The 20,631-nt window shown below is 49.1% G+C and overlaps 8 protein-coding genes across 8 annotated transcripts; 4 read left to right on the forward strand and 4 right to left on the reverse strand.

The window, feature by feature from the left end:
• Window positions 1–385: 385 nt before the first annotated feature.
• On the forward strand, window positions 386–3,678 carry N7517_004676 (putative NRPS-like enzyme; the record flags this gene model as incomplete). Its single annotated transcript, XM_056722406.1, has 2 exons — window positions 386–682; window positions 733–3,678. The coding sequence occupies 2 exons, from the start codon at window positions 386–388 to the stop codon at window positions 3,676–3,678; spliced, it is 3,243 nt and encodes a 1,080-aa protein (XP_056578656.1).
• Window positions 3,679–3,876: 198 nt separating this feature from the next.
• Window positions 3,877–5,414, reverse strand: N7517_004677 (CAZyme family GH18; the record flags this gene model as incomplete). The annotated part of the gene is made up of 4 exons (XM_056722407.1): window positions 3,877–4,255; window positions 4,311–4,914; window positions 4,983–5,275; window positions 5,338–5,414. 4 exons carry the CDS (start codon window positions 5,412–5,414, stop codon window positions 3,877–3,879), a joined length of 1,353 nt encoding a protein of 450 aa, XP_056578657.1.
• A 910-nt stretch (window positions 5,415–6,324) lies between these two features.
• On the reverse strand, window positions 6,325–7,885 carry pigc (phosphatidylinositol N-acetylglucosaminyltransferase; the record flags this gene model as incomplete). The annotated part of the gene is made up of 2 exons (XM_056722408.1): window positions 6,325–7,502; window positions 7,579–7,885. The coding sequence occupies 2 exons, from the start codon at window positions 7,883–7,885 to the stop codon at window positions 6,325–6,327; spliced, it is 1,485 nt and encodes a 494-aa protein (XP_056578658.1).
• An 846-nt stretch (window positions 7,886–8,731) lies between these two features.
• Window positions 8,732–10,279, reverse strand: N7517_004679 (uncharacterized protein; the record flags this gene model as incomplete). The annotated part of the gene is made up of 1 exon (XM_056722409.1): window positions 8,732–10,279. One exon carries the CDS (start codon window positions 10,277–10,279, stop codon window positions 8,732–8,734), a length of 1,548 nt encoding a protein of 515 aa, XP_056578659.1.
• Window positions 10,280–12,175: 1,896 nt separating this feature from the next.
• On the forward strand, window positions 12,176–12,780 carry N7517_004680 (uncharacterized protein; the record flags this gene model as incomplete). Its single annotated transcript, XM_056722410.1, has 3 exons — window positions 12,176–12,364; window positions 12,422–12,488; window positions 12,536–12,780. 3 exons carry the CDS (start codon window positions 12,176–12,178, stop codon window positions 12,778–12,780), a joined length of 501 nt encoding a protein of 166 aa, XP_056578660.1.
• Window positions 12,781–13,263: 483 nt separating this feature from the next.
• On the reverse strand, window positions 13,264–14,851 carry N7517_004681 (pantothenate kinase; the record flags this gene model as incomplete). The annotated part of the gene is made up of 4 exons (XM_056722411.1): window positions 13,264–13,591; window positions 13,642–14,170; window positions 14,226–14,508; window positions 14,633–14,851. The coding sequence occupies 4 exons, from the start codon at window positions 14,849–14,851 to the stop codon at window positions 13,264–13,266; spliced, it is 1,359 nt and encodes a 452-aa protein (XP_056578661.1).
• Window positions 14,852–15,712: 861 nt separating this feature from the next.
• On the forward strand, window positions 15,713–18,296 carry N7517_004682 (DEAD/DEAH box helicase; the record flags this gene model as incomplete). The annotated part of the gene is made up of 9 exons (XM_056722412.1): window positions 15,713–16,083; window positions 16,146–16,203; window positions 16,256–16,391; window positions 16,445–16,805; window positions 16,866–16,945; window positions 17,035–17,186; window positions 17,259–17,452; window positions 17,508–17,656; window positions 17,740–18,296. The coding sequence occupies 9 exons, from the start codon at window positions 15,713–15,715 to the stop codon at window positions 18,294–18,296; spliced, it is 2,058 nt and encodes a 685-aa protein (XP_056578662.1).
• A 590-nt stretch (window positions 18,297–18,886) lies between these two features.
• Window positions 18,887–20,477, forward strand: N7517_004683 (polysaccharide deacetylase family protein; the record flags this gene model as incomplete). Its single annotated transcript, XM_056722413.1, has 3 exons — window positions 18,887–19,962; window positions 20,016–20,101; window positions 20,158–20,477. The coding sequence occupies 3 exons, from the start codon at window positions 18,887–18,889 to the stop codon at window positions 20,475–20,477; spliced, it is 1,482 nt and encodes a 493-aa protein (XP_056578663.1).
• Window positions 20,478–20,631: the final 154 nt, after the last annotated feature.

Below are 20,631 nucleotides of genomic sequence, written 5' to 3' on the forward strand. Positions count from 1 at the left end.
AGGAGATGTAGTTCGCTGTGTTCTCCTAATGAATGGGAAATATCATGTCTTCCAGCTGTGGGGTGACCTGTGCATTATCCATCTCGGATATCCGAGCTCATCAACACCAACAACTCAGGGCTATTCTCGTGTCATACGGAAAAGTGTTAACCACCGCTCCATTCATTAAGACACAGCCTGTTTCCACCAGAACTTACATGAGTCCTCAGGGCACCTGGAAATAGCATGGATATCCAAACCCGGGGATAAGACTTTTCCGGGGCATCAAGTCGGAAAACCGGAAAAGCCCCCGCGATGCGTGGGATTACCCCAACATAGGGCATTTACCCCAGATATAAAGTCATCTCAAGCGAATGAATTGCTATTGGTATTTTACACCACCATCATGGCTACAGTAACCCTCACAACTACTGAAGGCGGCTTGGAGCCACTCCAGACTAAAGATATCGCGTCTCGCCTATTGAACGGCACACTTCACTCCCAATGGCCCGCGTTTGAACAGTTCGCAACTATCGATGGCCTATTGAAATCTCATGCCGCTCAGCCAGATGAGGCGCAACGGCCCCTGGTATGCTATCCCATTCGCGGAGCGGCGGATTTCGAGGAGCATACAGCCAGCGACATTGATCGGTATACTGATGTTGCTGTTCGCTTTTATATGCAGCAAGGACTTGTACCTGCGGTAGGAAAAAGCCAGTTTTCATGTATCAACCTCAACTAATGATCTCCTAGGACCCAGGTCTTGAGCAGGCGCCTGTTGTTGCGATGCTAGCTGGATCTAGCTTCGAGGTCGTGGTGACTTTCTTCGCGCTGAACCGTCTTGGCTATGCCGTGCTTTTCTTGTCGACGCGTCTCACGGCCCCGGCTTATATCAGGCTAATGGAGATGGCAAATTGCAGCCAGATTATTATCACAAAACAGTTTCAGCAAGTTGGAACTGAAATTTGTACCGAGAGTCCTGGTTGCAGTGGCTTCTCTCTACTACAAAGAGAGGACTGGTTCAATCGTCCTCTTAGCACTCCTCACTTTGAACGTCCTGATGCGGATCCATCAAGAGAAGGCAAGAAGATTGCCTGGATCCTACATTCCTCTGGCAGTACGGGGTTCCCAAAACCGATTTTCCTTACCAACCTTCAAACACTCGCCAATTTCCGCAAGAGCTTCGGCCTGCGCCTCTTCACCATCAGCCCGCTCTTCCATTCCCATGCTCTGATGGAGCTCGGACGAGCATTGTTCACAAGAGCCCCAGCATACCTAGGAAACCATTCCCTTCCAGTCACATACCAAAATCTTTTCGATGCTCTCCAGATGGCCCGGCCACAGCAAATCAGCGCCGTGCCATATGTGATCAAACTACTGGCAGAGAAGCAAGAAGGCATCCAAGCACTGGCTAGCCCGCAGCTCGTGCTATATGGCGGCTCCAGCTGCCCAGACGATCTTGGCGACCGTCTTGTTGCACAGGGTGTGAACCTGGTCGCCAACTATGGAGCGACGGAGACAGGACAAATCATGACTTCTTTCCGTGCTCCGGAAGATAAGGAGTGGCAGTATATGCGACTGCACCGACCTGTTGCCGATCTCACTCTGATGGATGAGATCTCGCCTGGGGTTTTTGAATGTGTTGCGTTGGATGGCCTGCCGAGCAAGGGTCCTTCGAATTCAAAACCACCGTATAGCGCGAAGAACCCAGAGAAATCTTTCAGAACGGCCGATTTGTTCACCAGGCATGCGGATCCAAATAAGGGCAATTATTATAAGTATTTGAGTCGGCTGGATGATCGAATTACACTGGTCAACGGTGAAAAGGTTCTTCCTATTCCCATTGAAGGTCGCGTTAGAGAAGAGCCCATCGTGAGTGACTGCGTTGTGTTCGGCTTCCAGCGGACTGTGCCTGGGGCTTTGATTTTCCGTGCTCCTGGCAAGGTGCCTCATTTGAGCGACGATGAATTCTTGGAAGCTATCTGGCCAGCTGTTGAAGCGGCAAATGCTCGCGCCGAGACGTTCTCCCGTATCCCCAAGGAGCTCGTCGTGATCAAGGGTTCTGATGTTGCATACGCCAGAACTGACAAAGGAACCTGTATCCGCGCTCAAGTTTATCAGCAGTTTGAGGGGGATATCAAGCAAGTATATGCCAATTTTGAAGGGAGTGGTCAGAAAGGGGGTTCTCTCGCGCTCAGTATCCCAGAACTGGAGGATTGGCTTCTTTCAAGATTCAGCGAAGACTTGGGGGTAAAGATATCCTGTCCCGAGGCCGACATCTTCTCGGCTGGAGTCGACAGCTTGCAGACGACGCAAATTTGGAGATGTATCATGCGCGATGTTGATATCGGCGAACAACGAGACCAGCTTTCCCAGAATATTGTGTTCGAGAAAGGCACTGTCAATGCACTCGCAAAGCACCTCTATCAGCTGCGAACTGGTCAAGAGTCCGAGAAGGAAGACGAGCTTCATTCAATGCGTGAAATGATTGAAAAATACTCCCAATTCACTCAACACTTCCCAACCATTACCCGAAACCCAGAGACAGAGGTGGTAGTGGTCACTGGCGCAACCGGCAACTTGGGAGCTTTCATCATCTCAGAATTACTGAAACGACCAACAGTCTCCGAAGTCTGGGCAATCGTGCGCGCACCAGGACAAGCAGCGGCAGGGGCTCGCCTCTACAAATCGCTAGCCGATCGCAACATCGCTCTCACCGATACCGAAGCTGCAAAACTTCACGCCGTTCCTGGTGACTTGTCCCAATCCAACCTCGGTCTCAAAGACCACGATCTGCAACACTTGCTCTCATCCTTGACATGCCTCATCCACAGTGCCTGGGCCGTGAACTTCAACCTAGGCGTACGGTCCTTCGAGCAGCAGCATATCCGCGGAACATACAATCTCATCAACCTCTGTCTGCGATCTCGTTTACCCTCCCCTGCACGGTTCTTCTTCTGCTCCAGTGTAAGCGCTGCAAGCAACACGCCCAAGCCAGCATCGATTCCCGAGACCATGATTGAGAATTTAGAGCACGCACAGAAAACAGGGTATGGCAGGTCGAAACTGGTAACAGAACACATCACCCGCAACGCGATGCGTCAGACGGGTATGCACTCCCGAGTTCTAAGAATCGGTCAGCTTGGCGGCGATACGGTTAGCGCGCAGTGGAATGAGACGGAAGCTGTTGCACTTATGTTCCGAAGCGCGTTGACCACGGGTGCATTGCCTGGGCTTGATGAGCGGCTGAGTTGGTTACCTGTTGATCAGTGTGGTCGGGCTATTTCAGACATCGCCATGAATATCGCTGGGTCATCCGATACCGACATGGTGTACCATTTGGTTAATCCACGTTCCTTTAGCTGGAAGGATGATTTGCTTCCTGCTTTGAGACAGGGATCGGCGTTGTCGGAGTTTGAGGTTGTGGCTCCACAGAAGTGGCTAAGGAGATTAGAGGATAGTGAGCAGGATCCGGAGAAGAATCCGAGTGTTAAACTCATTGATTTTTGGAGGACCAAGTATGCAGGTCAGGGCCAGTCGGAGGTCGGATCAGAGAGAAACAAAGAGGCTGGTCTTACATTCGAAACTGAGCATACGATCCGAGACTGCTCCTCCTTGGCACTTGTGGAAGACCCTGTTGCTAGTGGGTTGGTGCAGAAGTATATTCAGTCGTGGATGGGCCGATGGACTATTGAATAAATACATAGAGAATATAATGATTGGATTTCAGCGTGACATCTCACTGAGGGAATAATGAGCAATAGGCGAGACTAGGTAGAACAAAGAAAACAATAAAACAGGGGGAATCAAATGTCGATTTTGAAGCAATAAAGCATCATAATATATGCCAAAAACAATCTGGTATCTCTTTTCACAAACTCAGAGTAACTGCATTCACTATGCACAGTCCGTCTCAGCTTTGGGAGGCACATCAGCCTTGGGAGGAGGCACACCAACTTTGGGAGGATGAGACTTGAGACCCTTCTGCATAGCAGCCAAGTGCTCAAACTTGTAGGTATCCTCGCCCAAGCTCCAAGCCATGACACCACCAAGCTTCTTCACAGCGACGATTTCCTTGAACTTGCGGGCAATCAACTCGGGGGTATCCCAGGTCCAGAAGATATTGTTCTCACTATCGAAGTAGTACTGACCACCGCCCTTGGCATCGGTCTTGCCATTCTTCTCGGCTTTGCGCCATGAACCGATAATAGATACCCCCTTGCAGGTACCGTAGTCAGAGAGACATCCAGACTGGCAGAACTCATCGGTCGTACCACTATTGAAAGTTAGTTCAGATACCAAAATCAGGACTAGTGGAATATTATGCATACCAGTATCCGGAAGAACTGCAACACTGCCCCGATGGGCACTTGGCCTTCGCTGAAAATCCACACACTCCGGTAGTGCCTTCCTTCAGATCCTTAGGTGCAGCAGCCATCGTTCCAGCCTCGAAGGTCAAAGCACCAGACTTGCCATTGTCCGATCCATCGTCGTTCTCGAGCTTCGCAAGTTGGCATCCGAGAGGGTTCTCATTACAATCGGAGTTAGGGTCGGTGGTGAACCATTTGGCGTAGTACGCGAAGCCGAGATTGATCTTCTCGGGATCAGCCCCAATTGCAAGATACTCGTTGATAGTGTCTAGGGATCCCTGCACGCCGCTAGCGTGGTTGGTAACGTTATCGCGACGGTTGGTCAGATCATAGCTCATGACATTGATGATATCGACAGACTTGAAAATCTTAGGGCCCTGTTCCTTGGTGAAGGCGATGAAGTCCTGCTTCCGACCAGGTACTGCGATAGAGAGAACCTTGTTGCCGATGGCTTTGCGGAGAGCTGCGAGGAAGAGAGGATAGGTTTCGATCTCGCTCACTTTCTTTGAGTTGGGGACGTCTTTGTAGTCTTGGCCGTTGCCGCCGGGATATTCCCAGTCAATATCTGTTTATATAAAATTAGTCCCCTACTTCTTTTAGTTTATTCGGAGAGCATTGTCGGAGATATCTTACCGACACCATCGAATCCATGTGCGTCGAGCATCGCAGCCACGTTCTTGGCATATCGCGTGCGCGAAGCTTCGTCTTTTGCTCCCTCGGAGAAGCCAGCGGTGTCACCCCAGCCACCAATGGCGACCATTAGCTTGGTATCTGGGCTGAAGCGCTTGCGCATGGTCTCGGGGGCCTCAAATGGCTTGTAGGCTGCGGGCGAGTCCGAGTTGAATAGCTTTGAGGCAGCGAAGCTCATAATGGCGTAGTCGATGCCCTCGGTCTTGTCCTTGCCTGGGAGAGCGGTTACATGGTATCTTGGATAGGTATTAGCCTTGGTCTCGGGGTATGTAGATCAATTCCACCAGTTTGTACTAACTCGTCAATGTACATGGCAAAGCGTGTGGCAGCCACGGACTGAATGGCCAACAGGCCAAGTGCGAGGCGTTTGAACATGATGGGGATCAGATATGCGATATTCGTGATATGCTTATAGACAGGTCGAAAGGTAGACCAGGGAATCAGGAAAGAATATATAAACAGATACCCAGTCTGTTGAGGGTCGAAAAGCAGCCTCCAAGCGAGCAAAGTGATAGATGAAAGAATGGAGAGTGATTTCAAGGACAAAGAAGGTCAGGTATAGATATAAGTATCGAGTCCCAAAACGCATGGACCAGAACATACCAGGATGATCTCAGGGCTGTCATGCGCCTTATTCCAGATCGTCTGTCTATGCGGGGCATGTGGACCATTCCTTTCGGGAATGTCTCATCGCTGGACAGTAATTGGCCAGTCAGTATCCAACTATTCATCAAATTGAGCTCATAAAGCCTTGGGAGAAAAAGAAAAGGTTCTAGGCGCTAAGCAAGGGCAACGGGCGCTAAGAAGCGGCTGTGGAATGCCAAGGGAGTTTGGGCTGCCTGAACTAGATATTGGCCCCAATTATTGATAGGTAAAAATAGATTAAGGGTCCATGATCCCAATCGAGACGTTTCAAGTATCAGCCACTTTTCCTTCGCAGGTAAATGGTGCAAGGAAGTTCAATGTTTACAATATATTAGTTTGGTATGCCGAATTTGTACATTCATGGCCTTGCAAGCCCGCATTCCCCCCTTAGAGCCCAATGACCATGTGGATTAAAACCGGTTATAATGTCCAATGTTCCTATTATTTGAGGGATATTTGTCACAATCTGACTCAAATACTGTCATGGGGAAAAAAAACTATACGGAACAAAGGCAGCTGAAACGTCGAGGATGTTTCAAAGAATGAGATTGATCTAGGGGTATAAGCAACAAGAACATCCAAACGCCCACAATCTATATTACATATGGCGCTAAAAGTCATCAATAGTCAAATACGGGGCTTAGTTCCAGTGGCGTCGAATGATCGGCCGGGCAGGATCCCAAGGACCGATCACGACGTTCTTGTACTTTTGCAAGCTGATAAGCCACCAACTGCACCCGCCCATAACAAAGGCTGTCAGGATACTTCCTAGGACAGACCCAATGATGGCTCCTGCCCATCCGCCGCTCATCGTAACACCAACAGCGCCACCGGTAACAATCACAAGGGCCAGTGTCAGAAGAACATGACCAGTCCATGATTTCTGCCGCAGCTGGCGCCGGAAGATGGGGAACAGCCCAAACACTTCCATCGAGAACAACATGAGACTGAACACGTGAGTTGTAGACGGCAGCCGGGATGCAAGTACGGTCGAGGCCATCACAGCTGCGTTGGTGGACAAAGAAGCAGGGAACTTGGTGGTGGCGCCTGCGCCTTCCCCGCTCCCATAGTCGAAAGAGAATATATTCATGATTAAAAGCCAACAGCTCATCGCCCAGATAGAGTCACTGGCGGTGGACTTGGTAAGAGATTTCAAGATGGGACTGAGGCCCAGGAGGGAGAAGTAAATAAGGAAGGCGGACTTGACCGTAGTCAAGCGCTGGCGGTTGCGTGGTGATAGCATCGAAACGCGAGGAGTATATTGCGATATCGGCGGGTCCGTAGTGCCAATGACGGAGGTGCCTGGAGCAGATGGGACAGCACTTTGCGCTGTCAGATTAGCCACTGCGTCAATGCTTTCGCTGAAATCCGCACTTCGACGGGCGAATTGCTCTTTTGATTCATTTCCAGACATAGACAGCCCAAGGCCGTGAATGGCGTTCATCTTGGTATCATCGGATTGTGCGTCATTGGCGGGTGGATCGTTGGCGCTAGCAAATGAAGCCGAACTGGATCCATCATCGCCTCCGGTAATACCATCTGTACTTTGCACGGATTCTTCATGCTCCTTCCAGATCCAATTATCCCACAGAATCCAGCCCACAGCCGTACCGACACTTCCCCAGCAGACAATTGAGACGGGGCTCACTCGATCTTGGACAATGCCAACGAAGCAGCAAACAAAGATAACCACCGAACACACATGTTGCACAATCACAGTCGAATCAGCCACCAGAGGCCAGAAATCGTACGGCCGCACTCGAGGATTACGCTGAAGGTGATCGAGGAACGTTTCCGTATCGGTATAATTATCCGGATCTATAAATCGACCGTCAGTAACAGCGCAACACCAGCCTCGAGACCTGTACAGGACTCAGGCCCACAGCAGACATACACGATTGCTTAACCCAAAGCAACTTCTTCCAAGCACCCTTCCGCTTTCGACGCCGTGGAGCACCGCCCAACTTCTTCCGCAACGCCGCAGCAGACCCAAGATGGGCTCCGTTATCGCCATTCAACGACCGCAGACTTTCCTCGTAGTTTGTAGGCGCTGAGCGGGCGCGCGAGAGTGAGGGTGCGAAGTACGCATCCTCGGGCGCTAGTCGATTGGGGTCGGGGAGGGACCGTTCAAGCTCAGGAGACTTGGACCCAGGGGCGCGGTTGGGATGGGTGTCGACGGGGATCGGGGGAGGAGACGTCATCGAGCACAGGTAGAACTAGCGTCTGGTCATGGCGTGAGAAGAAAATAAGCCCGATGTTAATGTTGAGGTGGCAGCTGTCAACGAGGGCGTGCCCAGCCCGCGGACCTCACATCTGCAGGCTGATTCAGCAGTTATCTATAGATGGCACGTGACCTCATCAGCCCTGGTTGGCCGAGTCATTGGGAATCATTTCTTAGGTGGTATAAGAGGCCTCTGGTCTGTTTTTGACTTTCAAATGTGTAGAATAGATGTGTGTCTCTTCCGATATGGTGAGCTTGACGATCCACCCCTTTTCGCGGCTTATGCATCCTGTTTGCTTGTAATGTTCCAAGGTATATATCTCGCATCCACTCAGATTATGTTTCCAAAACCAGCATAAAATACGCAAAGGGCTCCAAAAAGCCCCCAACCTAGCCATCTAGACAATTACCGAGAATCGACACCACAACAAGTCTTAAAAAGGATGATAGACACAGACCTAGGTATAGTGGGCTCTGGGAATCCCCAATTTTGACCTGGTCTCCACACAATGAATACGGCGATATTTACTAGACCACTGACTATATGGACCATAAAGTAATCTGACAAATGTTCATTTTTTTCTATTTTCATGTTTTTGAAATAGGTGCACAGAAATACACGTGCGCAAACGCGCGGACTTCCACATATTTGGATGAAGATTTTCTTGACGTAAAATAAACAAGTCAAGATTGTCGCAATGACCACCAGGCCAACCACACCAAGAACGACGAAGACCAGCTAGTAGTCAAAATTATCGCTCGCTCTATAGTCTTTTGGTCACACACAGTCTCACCAGGTAATTCCCACAAGTCATATTACCAGGATCTAGAAGCCCATAGCGGGCTTGACCTCGACAACCCGGTCTTCAACAGGAGAAGGTGTCTTGCGGATATCCTCCTGAAGGATGTCAAATTCATCAGCACACCCCTCCCCCACGTATCTTACTCCCGGCACACCAGGAACAGTGCACAGCAATCCCGTTCGCTTGTCCAGGCTTTTGTAAAATTCACGGGCCTTTTGGAACACAATCTTGGCATCATCAGTTTTAAAGATGCGCACCTGATCAGAAACGTCTGACATCAGCTTGTATCGGATAGAGATAGTTGGTTCATCGTTAGAGGCGATGGAACCCACAGTCCCGCGGCGCCTTTTTTGAGAGGGTCTCCAGGGACTTCCGAGAGGATAAAATCGCTCATGATTTTCCGAAGTGGGACCTGGCCAGGAATTCTTTTCCCATGTGGGGAATGAGATACCTGGAGTTCTGTATTCGTCGTCGGTCTCGGCTTTGGTGTTAGTTGAGATTTGGCGCTTAGACCTCAAGGGAGAATAAGGTGGCTCAGATGGGTTGGACTCCGCCTCGTCGATATCCTCATTTGACTCAATCTGCTTCTTCGGGGTTGAACTCGAGACACGCGTGTTGAAAATGTCGTTCGCTCCAGGCAGCCGAGTACACTTCCGTCCATCATCAAACATGTGTGGGCTGAACGTGATGCCCTTCTCATCCATTCTCCACAGTTTGATCCCACATGCCTGCACCTCTCCCTTTTGCTCGATCTCAAGCCAGTCAATTAGGTACAGCCCCCTGGTACCCTTGCCCGAAGGTCCTTTGAGCTTGGGGCGAGGGTTTCCATAGACGACGAGGTCTTCTGGCCCGTTCTGTGCATGAAGGATCATAATTCGGTATGTTACGTTGCGGCGGGACTGGCCTTTCAGCGAGATCTGAAAAATGGATAGCTCAGACTCGTCGCCATCTTCATTGAACACCTGGAAATTCTTCCAGGTTGATGGCGCACGGCCAGTCAAAGCGGCCGGATGTTCGGTGTCTGGAGCATCCTCATGCCATTCCTCAAGAAGCTCGAGGATTCGGCCCGGGATTGGTTGCTTCGGCCCAATGATGCGCTCCACTGCCAAGGAAGGAGCTTGCTTGGTAGCGGTGGTGGGCGAAGCTTTTGACTTTGGCGACAAGCCCTTCGCAACTCGATCGAAGGATATAAACGCAGGAGGTAGAGTTGGTCGAGATTCAAGATCAGGAGCCGCCGACACGGCGGTTTGGGCTTCTTCCGTGATGATTACTTCGCCAGATGCGGAGACGTGGTAACTGACCCGCGGAGCAGTAGGACTTATGAAATGGGTCCCTGGGGAAATTGATTGGGACACATGAACTGGGTCTGTTGGCCCTTCTAGGAGTGCTTCATCGATATCTGTCAAATCAGACAGGGTGGGTGTTGAGACAAGCGCATCGATCCCTTCCGGTTCATTGAGAACAGAGCCCTGAGGAGCGGGCTGAGGCACCTCAACATCCTGAGCAGTCGGAGATTGCGCTGTGAGGCTTTCCAGCTGATCCGCAATATCGTGAATGACGCTTTCCGCCATAGTGATATGAATAAGTAGACAGAAGATCAAAGAAAATAAAGAGTTTGTAGAATGAGGATATAACAGGTAGGAGAAGGGTAGAAAGATGATCAAAAGATAAAAAGTGAGAAGCGGTAGTAGCAAGAGTGAATGTGACGCAAGAAACAGAAATTAAACGCAAATAAATCGTAGTAGAACTGAAATTGGGATCAAATTAAGCGAAGCTTCAAGTTGAGGTGACAACTTGAGGGCTCTTTACAGGAAGAATGTGAATAGTCTGCAATAGACAAAGCCGGAAGGAGCCGCCATGGGGATGAGAATAGAAGTTGAAGCCAATGACACGAGAAGATGAGAATGCAAGATGTGCGGACTAAACGACATCATATGGACGACTAACACGGGTAATCCAATATTAGATGCGAACTGAGAGAACTGGAATGAGACCATTAAAATTCGTAGTCCGGTAGAAACAGGAGCGAGGAATGATAATTATTTCTCTAACTGTGAGCTTTCTTATATCCTACCAAATTACCTTCTTCTAACGTTTAGTAGAAGTCAATCCATATAGTCAATGATTATTAGATCTTAAACTTCCTTATACATCTTCTATAGAGCGCGACAGCCGTATCAGCGAGCTATTCAAAGGAGTCTCCGAAATAAGTACATGCGAAGGAAAAAGCTACTACAAGAGTTAGATTGATTGGAGCAAAACTAAAAGCATAACGCGCAAGCCTTGGTTGGATCTTTTATTCCAGGAATGGGAATATCCTTTTTCGATGCATGAACAAGCCAAAAGTGTAAGCTTGTAACATGTAGGGATCATACCAATCGCACCCAGACAAGCCTCGCTTGACGTCAATAGTCGGCTGGCATACTCTGTCTTGTTTCTCATCTAAGAGAACCCCTCGAGCCTGGAGACAGCAACCGCACGTTTTTGTACAATGTGCATGGCCGAACAACATCCGCATGCTCGGCCACAGCAGCCGCATCTTGGACAATCCTCGATCAACCAGGGGATAAGGCACCATTGTGGCAATTTTCGAAGAGAGAGATATCCCCGCCAGGAAGGACCGACGGGATAGAGTATGTCATCCGCTCCACGCTCCAGTAACTCCGCTCGATATTTCGCAGCTCTGCATATCACTCGGCTAATTATTGCGGTCGTTTCTTTGGATCTTCTACTAGATCCTCTGCTGTTTCGCATTGGTTGATCAGAGAGTCTTCTCGCTAGACAATATCCCGTAGGCGAATGTCAAGATCAGTCATATTCTGGGCCCATGACGAAGTCCGTAACAAGAATTAAAGTAGATATGGCCCTGTTAAGCGCAGGAATACCTCGAACGCGCACAAAATGATTTGCCAATCGGGACAAGTGCATAGTTGTCATTATCCATCGACCCATTTCTCAACCACGCTACACCATGATATCTACGGAGTATATCTGAGAAGACATCAACAAAGACAACTAAAAGTACTATCCAAAAGCCATGACAGGGCCGAAGCCTGCGTGCTGATCGTATTGGCCTTTCACAACTGGCTAATTAAAGCAGCCACTCTAGTGTGCAAAGAAGAAACTAGCACAACATTAGTAGTTCATGGATTAAGACTAACAGCGGGAGGAGGGTAGGATTTGTCTCTAGCTATACCTTCAAAAAGCCTTTGCCCCGTCGTAGTGGTGTTTCATAAAACTGGTTTAGGTACCATTTACCCGTTCTGGCCAGTGGTCTCATATTGCCTCAACAGTACTGCAAAACCACCCGTTTACCTTTCACCCTTTCTAGTCGGTGGCGTGAGATAAATTCCTCAAGGGCACATGAAGATAAAAGTGATATATAAAGGACATCCGCAGCACGCCGATTCAATTACTTATTATCCACCTCTTCATAAATATCACGTTTATCTGATCTTCACTTCAAGATGCGATTCCTAGAACTCAGCATTTTGGCCCAGTTTGCCATCTCAGTGAGTGGTCTAGCTACCTTCGAGACCACCCGAGGCTTTTCCACAGTAGCAATTCCTGTGCCTACCCCAGTTTTGGCAATCCCTGAGCCGGATGACCCTGGGTTGGCAGACCTTATGAAAGAACTTAACAAGGGTACCGATATCGTAAGTCTGCTAAAATGTCTATCTCTTACTCCTAACCGCGACTAAGTCAGTCAATAGCATGTCAGCAGGGGCTGTATTGTGATCAATGATTCAAAGCGCTGCGAGACATTCGGTGGACCATACAGTAAGTGGTGTAATCGTTTCATTGGGGAACCAGGCTGACAGTACTAGACGTGATGTACCAGGGTGGTGAGAGCAACAAGGCTACCATCTATGCCAAGTTCAACGGTGACAAAACTCCTGGTCAAGTGAAACCTCTTTGCAAGATCGAAGCAACATGGCCTGCCGAATATCGTGATTTGGACTTCAGGGATAACTGTCTCATCGATCGCAGTAGGAAGTATAGCCAGTGCTGTACCGATGAGACGACCACTACTAATCTTGTCAACAACCCATACGATCCCACGCTCCTATAATTTCGAGACGGTGGGTCGAGATATGGATCTCTGGGCCTCCGGTCGGATATAGTCCACAGCATGTCATTCCGAGGAGATATCTTGAATATTATTGTACATTAAAATAGTAGAGCATTGAGAATTATCCGCATTCGAATCTCCCGCTCAAGCAGACCTCAGCTCAAAGGCCCTTTGTTGATGCGCTGAGATCACACGTTAAAGTACACAGCCAGTAACAAAAAGGAATGAAATATGGAATTTATTTCTCTAACATGATAACCGAACATGTTTGAAGTTCAAACAGGACGCTAGAAAACTTCAGATCTAAATGTACAACATGGATAAATGCCCGAATTGCCACATTGGCTTTTCACAGGTGGCCAAAGCAGCCACTCAGTGCACAAAAGAAGTCGGCACAACATTGGTAGTTCAAAGATTGCTTTCCAGGGGTATCAAGACTCAAAACGGAGGGAGGGTAGGGTCACAATGGTTTAGTAACAAATGTTATAGCTCACTGGACGACCTGCCATGTTGTTGAAGGACATTGTTATTTTGAACGAGGTTTCGGACCGCCTGCGGTGCAACCACGTCGTCAACACTGTTTCTGCGACCCCAGTTTTGCGGCTGGCGTCGGATGAAGGCACCAACGGCACCTAGGTAGCCCTCATGGCGCAGGAAATACGCTTGCTTCTCGCCCTTGGACCAGAAGCGGATGGCGTAGGAGAGGGTGTTCATCGTTTGCCGGTGACCCCGAATGAAGGAGCCTCCGAAGTAAATGTGTTTGACTGAGTGTTTTTCTGACTGCAGATATGCAATCTGACCAATATTATTACTAAACGGGGTTAGTTTGGACTTTCGGACAATGGAAAGAATGAAACATACCTGATAGCGTAGAGCAAACTCCGGCTCATATCTTCCGGATTGGGCTTGGGTCCATGGCTGGACTCACTGGACTCGCTGGCGTCACTAGGGTCGCCGCGAATCAAGCCCTCACCGTCCTCGGCCCCTTGCTCGGCATCGTTTTTCAACCGGAGCACCTTGCCGAAAGTACTGGCAATAGCTGTGCTCTTCAACCCAATCTTGGTGTAGTCCATGCCGTATATATCTCCCACAAGCATGTCTACTGCACTATTGTCACCGCGGTCGGCCATTGCTAGCATGTCGTCAAAGGTCCGGGAGCCGGTCAACAATGACATGAGGCCCCAGAACGTTCCACCACCGAGATGGGTTCCGCCTACACGCTCGAACTGTCTGGGACCGGAGACTTTTATCATCGAAACGCCTGATCCTATATTGACGAGGAGATAGGGGTAGACATCGGCTCGGGCTTCGGCGTATTGCATCGGTTCAGCATCGGCATCGCTGTAAGTGAAGACTTCGTTGGGGATCTCGGTAATGAAAAAGTCCAGTCCTGTTTTGAAATGTTAGATAGTATACTCTGCAATTAGACATGTTCCAGGACTTACCAATGATCAGGCATTCCATCTCCTCTTCCCGTAGAATATTAACATTTAATTCATCCTTCAATCGATCGTAGTACTTGTATGCGCCACCTCCAGTAGCTACCACACACAGTCCCTCTCGTGTTGAACCATTCCGCTTTTCGTGTTCCTCCTTCAGCTGTCGAATGAAGTTGATGCATAGATCGATCCGGTGCGTTTCAAAGTTGAGAAAATTGAGCCGACCGCCGTTATCCGCGGTATCCGGCTCTCTTGTGAAATAAACAAGCTTCGCAAGTGTTCCGCCAATCTACCCAAGCCCGAATGTCCCGTTAGCCAAGTTTTCTTTTGCTGTTCGAACAAATTATCTTCACGGCCCCTAGATTGCGGGGGAACCGGTAGTGCGGGGCAGTGAAAATAATTTCTCAACTCACATCGACAGCGACATGGCTCACAACGCCTGTATGATGCGGAAGTCGAATATCCTTGTTTTCGTAATGCACACCCTCCGCATCGACGGGGCTTTTGGATCGTGGCTCGTCATCGACGATAAACGCGCCCGTGACATTGATCTTGACGGCACCGGGATTGGTGATTGCAGCTTCCAAACGATTGGGACGCTTCCGAGTGGTATCTATACGTTCGGAAGCCATGATGAGTGTCGTGGAGGAGGTAAAGTCGCTGGAGACAAAGAAGGTACCCGTTCCCAGGCTTACTGCGTATATCTCCTTCTACCCGGAACGGGCCCACGGGGTTTCGGCGATCCACTTTTTCCCTGAAGCCGAGGAGCTAATATGTCCCGAGGCTTTGTCTATCTTCAAAACTTCTATAGATCGACATATCAATCGATGTATAGATCGGTAATCGATTGCCCAGTCTACACATGGGAAATGAGTTGTTTGGCGCCTCAGATTGCTCTCAGAACGAACTGAAATGAAATTAACTGTAAACATCTCTCTATAGAATCGGTCGTGAGGGGGTTGAATGAAATATCTAGATGGATTGGACGAAACTGGTGAAAGGCGGTCTTGATATTGTATAATCGGAGCACCAATATCAATATCTAATGTATGTGTAGACACGATTAGATAACATAGGGGTTATAGCTTACCTATTATTTTACTACTTAGGGAGTAGTAGTAGTAGTAACTAGTGGTAGTAGTAGTAGTAGTAGTAATGGGCATAGTAATATTGTGATCCAGAACTACCTAGTATATAGGTGTTGGATGGGTGGCTCCTTCCCGAATCGAAAGAGGTACATCCAGTATACTTCCGTATATTAGGGTGCTCCATATTAAGTTGGTGTGACCTTGAAGTACCAGTGACGAACAAGGTAATTGCCGCAATCCAGTCTGTTGTCATCCCGCGTGTTGGAACGCGTTGTTTTCGTTTGCTCCGTAGATATTTTAGATCTGAGTGTTCAAAATCTGCTCTTCGCTCTTTCCTCTTCCAACACCTGTCCACCCATCACCTTTCTTGATACGGGATCGCTGAGACACTGATTCGCAATCGTAATGGAATCCCAAGAGCCCGAGGTTGCGTCGGCTGCTGGCAGCGCCTCCGCTGTCGACTCCGTCCCGGTTGCTGAAGTTGCTTCGGTGGCCGGTTCCAATGCTGGGGAGTTGCCTCTTGAGGGCGTGCTTTCTGGTGTTGGCCCTAACGCCGAGTCTGTCAAACGAGTTGCTCGTGAGAAGGGTTGGACTGATCCAGTTCCTTTCGAATATTCTGAGCTTGCTAATAGCAAGAATCATCGTGATTGGGCTGGAGTTGCCGTCCGTTATGAGTGGAAGGATGAATATGGTGACGTTGGCCCTGCCGTCCCTGAATTAGAGGAGCAGCTCTTCCGTGGCGACCTGATTATTCGCCCTGGAGCGAAGCTCGAGGAGTAAGTGATTCGAATCTAATCTTCGCACACCAATTTGATATCTAACATGTCTTCTTCCCCAGGCTGAATAGCTACAAGGTCAACATCGAGAGTCCCAATGAGATCAAGGCGGTTACCGAGGTCAGTCTGCGAAAGAAGCCTAGGAACAATTGATCAATCTGACAATTCATAGTGGGTTAACTTTGGTTTGCACCCGGTTATGCTGGAGAACATTCGTCTCTGTGGGTACGAACAGCCCACTGCAGTGCAGTCGTATGCAATCCCAGCTGTTCTCAACAACCTGGATCTTATCGCTGTAGCTCAAACTGGTATGTGCTGCCGAGTATGGTGTTTGGCACAAATGGGTACTGACAAAACACAGGCTCTGGAAAGACGGGGGCCTTCCTAATTCCAATTCTTTCCAAGTTAATGGGTAAGGCAAGGAAGCTGGCTGCTCCTCGCCCCAACACCGCAGAAAGATTCAACCCGAGGGAGGATGCTGTTCGAGCAGAGCCACTGGTCCTGATTGTTTGTCCAACTCGCGAATTGGCTACTCAGATATTTGATGAATCACGTCGTTTGTGCTATCGTTCCATGCTGCGTCCATGTGTCGCTTATGGCGGTGCTCCTTCCCGTCTCCAGCGTGAGGAACTTCAGAAAGGTTGCGATATTCTGATTGCCACTCCTGGGCGTCTTATCGATTTCATGGAACAGACTCACGTTCTTTCTCTCCGACGCGTTAGGTATGCCTGCCACTCACCTGATATTGATCGGTGCGATATTGTATGCTAATAACGCTTCAGATACACCGTCATTGACGAGGCAGACGAAATGCTTGACTCCGACTGGGAAGACGAGTTCAAGAAGATCATGTCTGGAGGAGGTAAGTAACTAAAAGTGTTTGCCCTAGCGCGCGCTCATCACCCCGCCTTTACTGCGTTTCTGCGTTTCGGTCTTGCTAATTCGAGGAAGATATGAACGAGGATGACGACCATCGCTACATGATGTTCTCCGCTACCTTCAACAAGGACTTCCGCAAACTTGCAAAGCAATACCTCAGCCAGGACCATGTGCGCCTCCGCGTTGGCCGAGCCGGCAGTTCGCACCACAACGTCGTGCAGGAAGTATGCATGCCCCCAAATCGTGAAGAACTTGTGGGGTTTCAGATCAATGCTAACGCTTAGTGAAACTTCAAGGTCGTCTGGGTTGATAAAGACAAGAAGATGCGCGCCATTTACGACCTTTTGATCAGCATGCCACCTGTTCGCACCTTGATCTTTGTCAACAGCAAGGAGCAGGTTGACTTCGTCGACGATTACCTCTACAACTCTGGAATGCCCACCACTTCGATTCACAGTGGACGCACCCAGCGTGAACGCGAGGATGCTATGTGAGTATTCGTTTCTTCTGTTATTGTGTCTTAATTTGCTGACCCACCAAAACAGGCGTGCCTTCCGATCTGCAAAGTGTCCCATCATGGTTGCTACCGGCGTCTCTGCCCGTGGACTCGATGTGATCAATGTGCTCCACGTCGTGAACTACGATCTCCCCAGCAGTATTCACGGAGGTATCACTGAATACATTCACCGTATTGGTAAGTGTTACTCCAACTCAATACCCCCTTTTCCTAAAACTCTTGATGACCCTTCCTCTAATATTTCTTTCTACTATCGACAGGCCGTACTGCTCGCATTGGAAACGAAGGAATCGCGACCTCTTTCTACAATGAACGCGATGAGGATCTTGCCGAGGACCTTGTTAAGATCTTGGTCGAATGCAGGCAAGAGATTCCAGAGTTCCTCGAATCGTACCGCCCTGAGGGTGACGTGCTGGAGTTTGACGATGACTCTAATAAGGACTTCTTCGAGAACCCATCTAACGCTGGTTCTGATGCTGGCTCTGATGCTGGCTCTGACGCGGATGGTGAAGCTGAAGCTGAATCTGCTGCCGCGGAATCTGGTGTGGCCGAGGAGAGTGACAAGGTTGTTGCAAGCGATGGCGAAGATGCCAACAAGGAAACTGTCGATGATGATGAGCCCGTTGCTCCCAAGCCCGCTGCCAAATCCAACTCGGAGGACACTTCTAAATGGTGGGGACCCGCACCCACCCCCGCAGAACGCAAGAAGGAGCGTGAGAATGAGCGCAAGCAGGAAGCTCGTCAGAGTGGTGTTCACGCTTCTGGCTGGGCCCCTAAAGATCCCCCTACCGAGGATGAAGATCCATTCTGGCAATAGAGCTCGACTTCTCGCTCTCTGGTCATGCTAAGCGCGAAAGATGCCAACAAACACGAATTACTGAAACAAGAAAAAGAAAAGTAAAACAAAAAAATTGGAAACGAAAGAGTTCCAACGGAGAGGAAAATTGACTTTTAGCCTGGATGAAGATGATCAGATCTCACATTATGTGGCCCTGGAGGAAGTTTTGAGGGCTTGATCTCTCGACCATCTGCTACCTGGATCTGTGGAACGACCTTTTCTCCTGCATCTCGTATCAGGACTGGATTGGCTTTCTCGTGACTGCACTGCGACAACGACTACGGTGATATGGATGCAAAGGTCAGGAAGATGTGCCGCAACACGGATTTCATGGGTTTTATGCAATTATCTAGTTTCATTTTTCATTTCCCGTGTAAATTGTAAACAGTGGATTGTAGAAAGTAATGTAGAGATGTACACTGGAATATATAGCTCCTGCCTGTGTAAATGTGTCAATCGTTCTTGACTCTTTGGACTGCTCCGAGTACATAGACGGTGCTTTCGAAAACTTCCACCTTGACTTCTTCAACCAAAGCACATTCAATCTTTTGTCAAGGCAACTTTACATCATGCATTGGTTATTCATAAGTTCTGCCGCTCTTTCGTCATTCCTCCTATCCTCAGCTTTATTTCACGGAAATGTTGACCACGGCCACTGGAACGAACTCCGAGGGCTCACCCACAACACTACGTACAACGTCTCGGCAAAGAAAGTAAGCCCTCCTCTTGTCATCGATACTTTCCAACAGCCAACCCACAACGACCTAGGATTCTGGCACGGCGCCGGTGAAAACCTATCCGTACAACATGGACCGGGCTTCATTCGTCTGTTCCCAACAGACCCGGACCAGAACTTCCACACACAGTTCGATTCCAACACCTGCTATAGCCTTCTACCTTGGTTCAACGAGTACCTGCATGTTATCTTTGAGGGCACGGATCAATTCAGCGTCTCTTTCAATCAACACAACGACGAATGCAACCCGAGACGTAGGCCCTTCCCCGGCGTTGCAGACTCCGTCCAGGCGGACCGGTATGTAGTTCGTCCTACCACCGAGGCCTATGGGAAAGATGATGATTGGGACGACGATGATGATGACGATGACGATGACTGGGATGACGACGACGATGATACGGACGCGGATGCTTGGAAGAAAAAACACAAGCATAGAAAATCAAAGGGCGGTCAACGTAAGGCCCCCAAAGGCCATGCTGAACTTCCAAATGGACGTCGTGAGCTTTATATCCCTCTGACCCACTTTCATATCGATTTCAATCGTGTCGTCTCGGTTTCGTTCCATGGATTCTATACCAATGAGGCTATTACTCTGCATCATGTGGAGATCGTGCCTGATATTCCAATGCCGTCGCGGGAAAATGGTCGCTATCATATACCTGGAAAGCTGCCTAGTGGGAGACTGGTTCTCCGTTGCTCCCGTCCAAATTCCTTTGCGTTTGGTATCGATGATGGACAGCCCCAGTTCTCTCAGCGGGTCATGCGCATCCTTGACGAGGAGGATGTTCGGGTTACATTCTTCGTTGTCGGGGCTGGACTCAGGGATCGGTCGAGCAATTTCACGGAGTTCTATAAGGAGATGTTGAAGAAGGGGCACCAAGTGGCGCTCCATTCGAACACACATCCAAAGTAAGTCTACTCTGAGTATTGGATTTCATGAAGAGGCTGACATGGAGATCTAGGATGGAATCATTGAGAACCATCCGTGAGATCGACGATGAGATTATTCAGGCTGTGCAAGTGTTCAAACATCAGCTCAACATCGAGTGTATGTCAACCTCTAATGCTTCATTGAAAACGATTCTGACATGGTGAAATCTGCAGCTTCATACTTCCGCCCGCCATTCGGTACAGTAGCTGCCCGGCTGCGCCAGGAGCTAGCCCAACACATTTCAAACCCGTACATTGTGAATTGGAGTGTCGACGTTGAAGACTGGCTATGGGCAAATACGTCCACCCCAGAGAAGCAGCTCGAAGCCTTCTACCGCGGTGTGGACAGGGGCGGGAATCTTGCCGTCATGCACTACCTGAATCCGACTACCATTGGGTACCTACCGGAGTTCATTCGACATATCAAGAACGCTGGTTACCGCATCATGCGAATTGATCAGTGTCTGGAGGATCCATCCGCTCCACCGTTGTGAATGGACAATGCCGTGAAATATGCACAGCCTCACAGCAGGCCCTGTCTTGTTTATATATTATTAAGTCTATAATCTCTCTCTCCTAATTGGTGTCCAGACGCCGTCCGAGCAATGCTAGCTTTCGTTCGTTTACTCTCTTACAGGTACATTTTAG

The sequence above is a fragment of the Penicillium concentricum genome, assembly GCF_028827145.1.
Source record: "Penicillium concentricum strain IBT 3081 chromosome Unknown utg000002l_segment0_segment0, whole genome shotgun sequence".
Taxonomy (NCBI): domain Eukaryota; kingdom Fungi; phylum Ascomycota; class Eurotiomycetes; order Eurotiales; family Aspergillaceae; genus Penicillium; species Penicillium concentricum.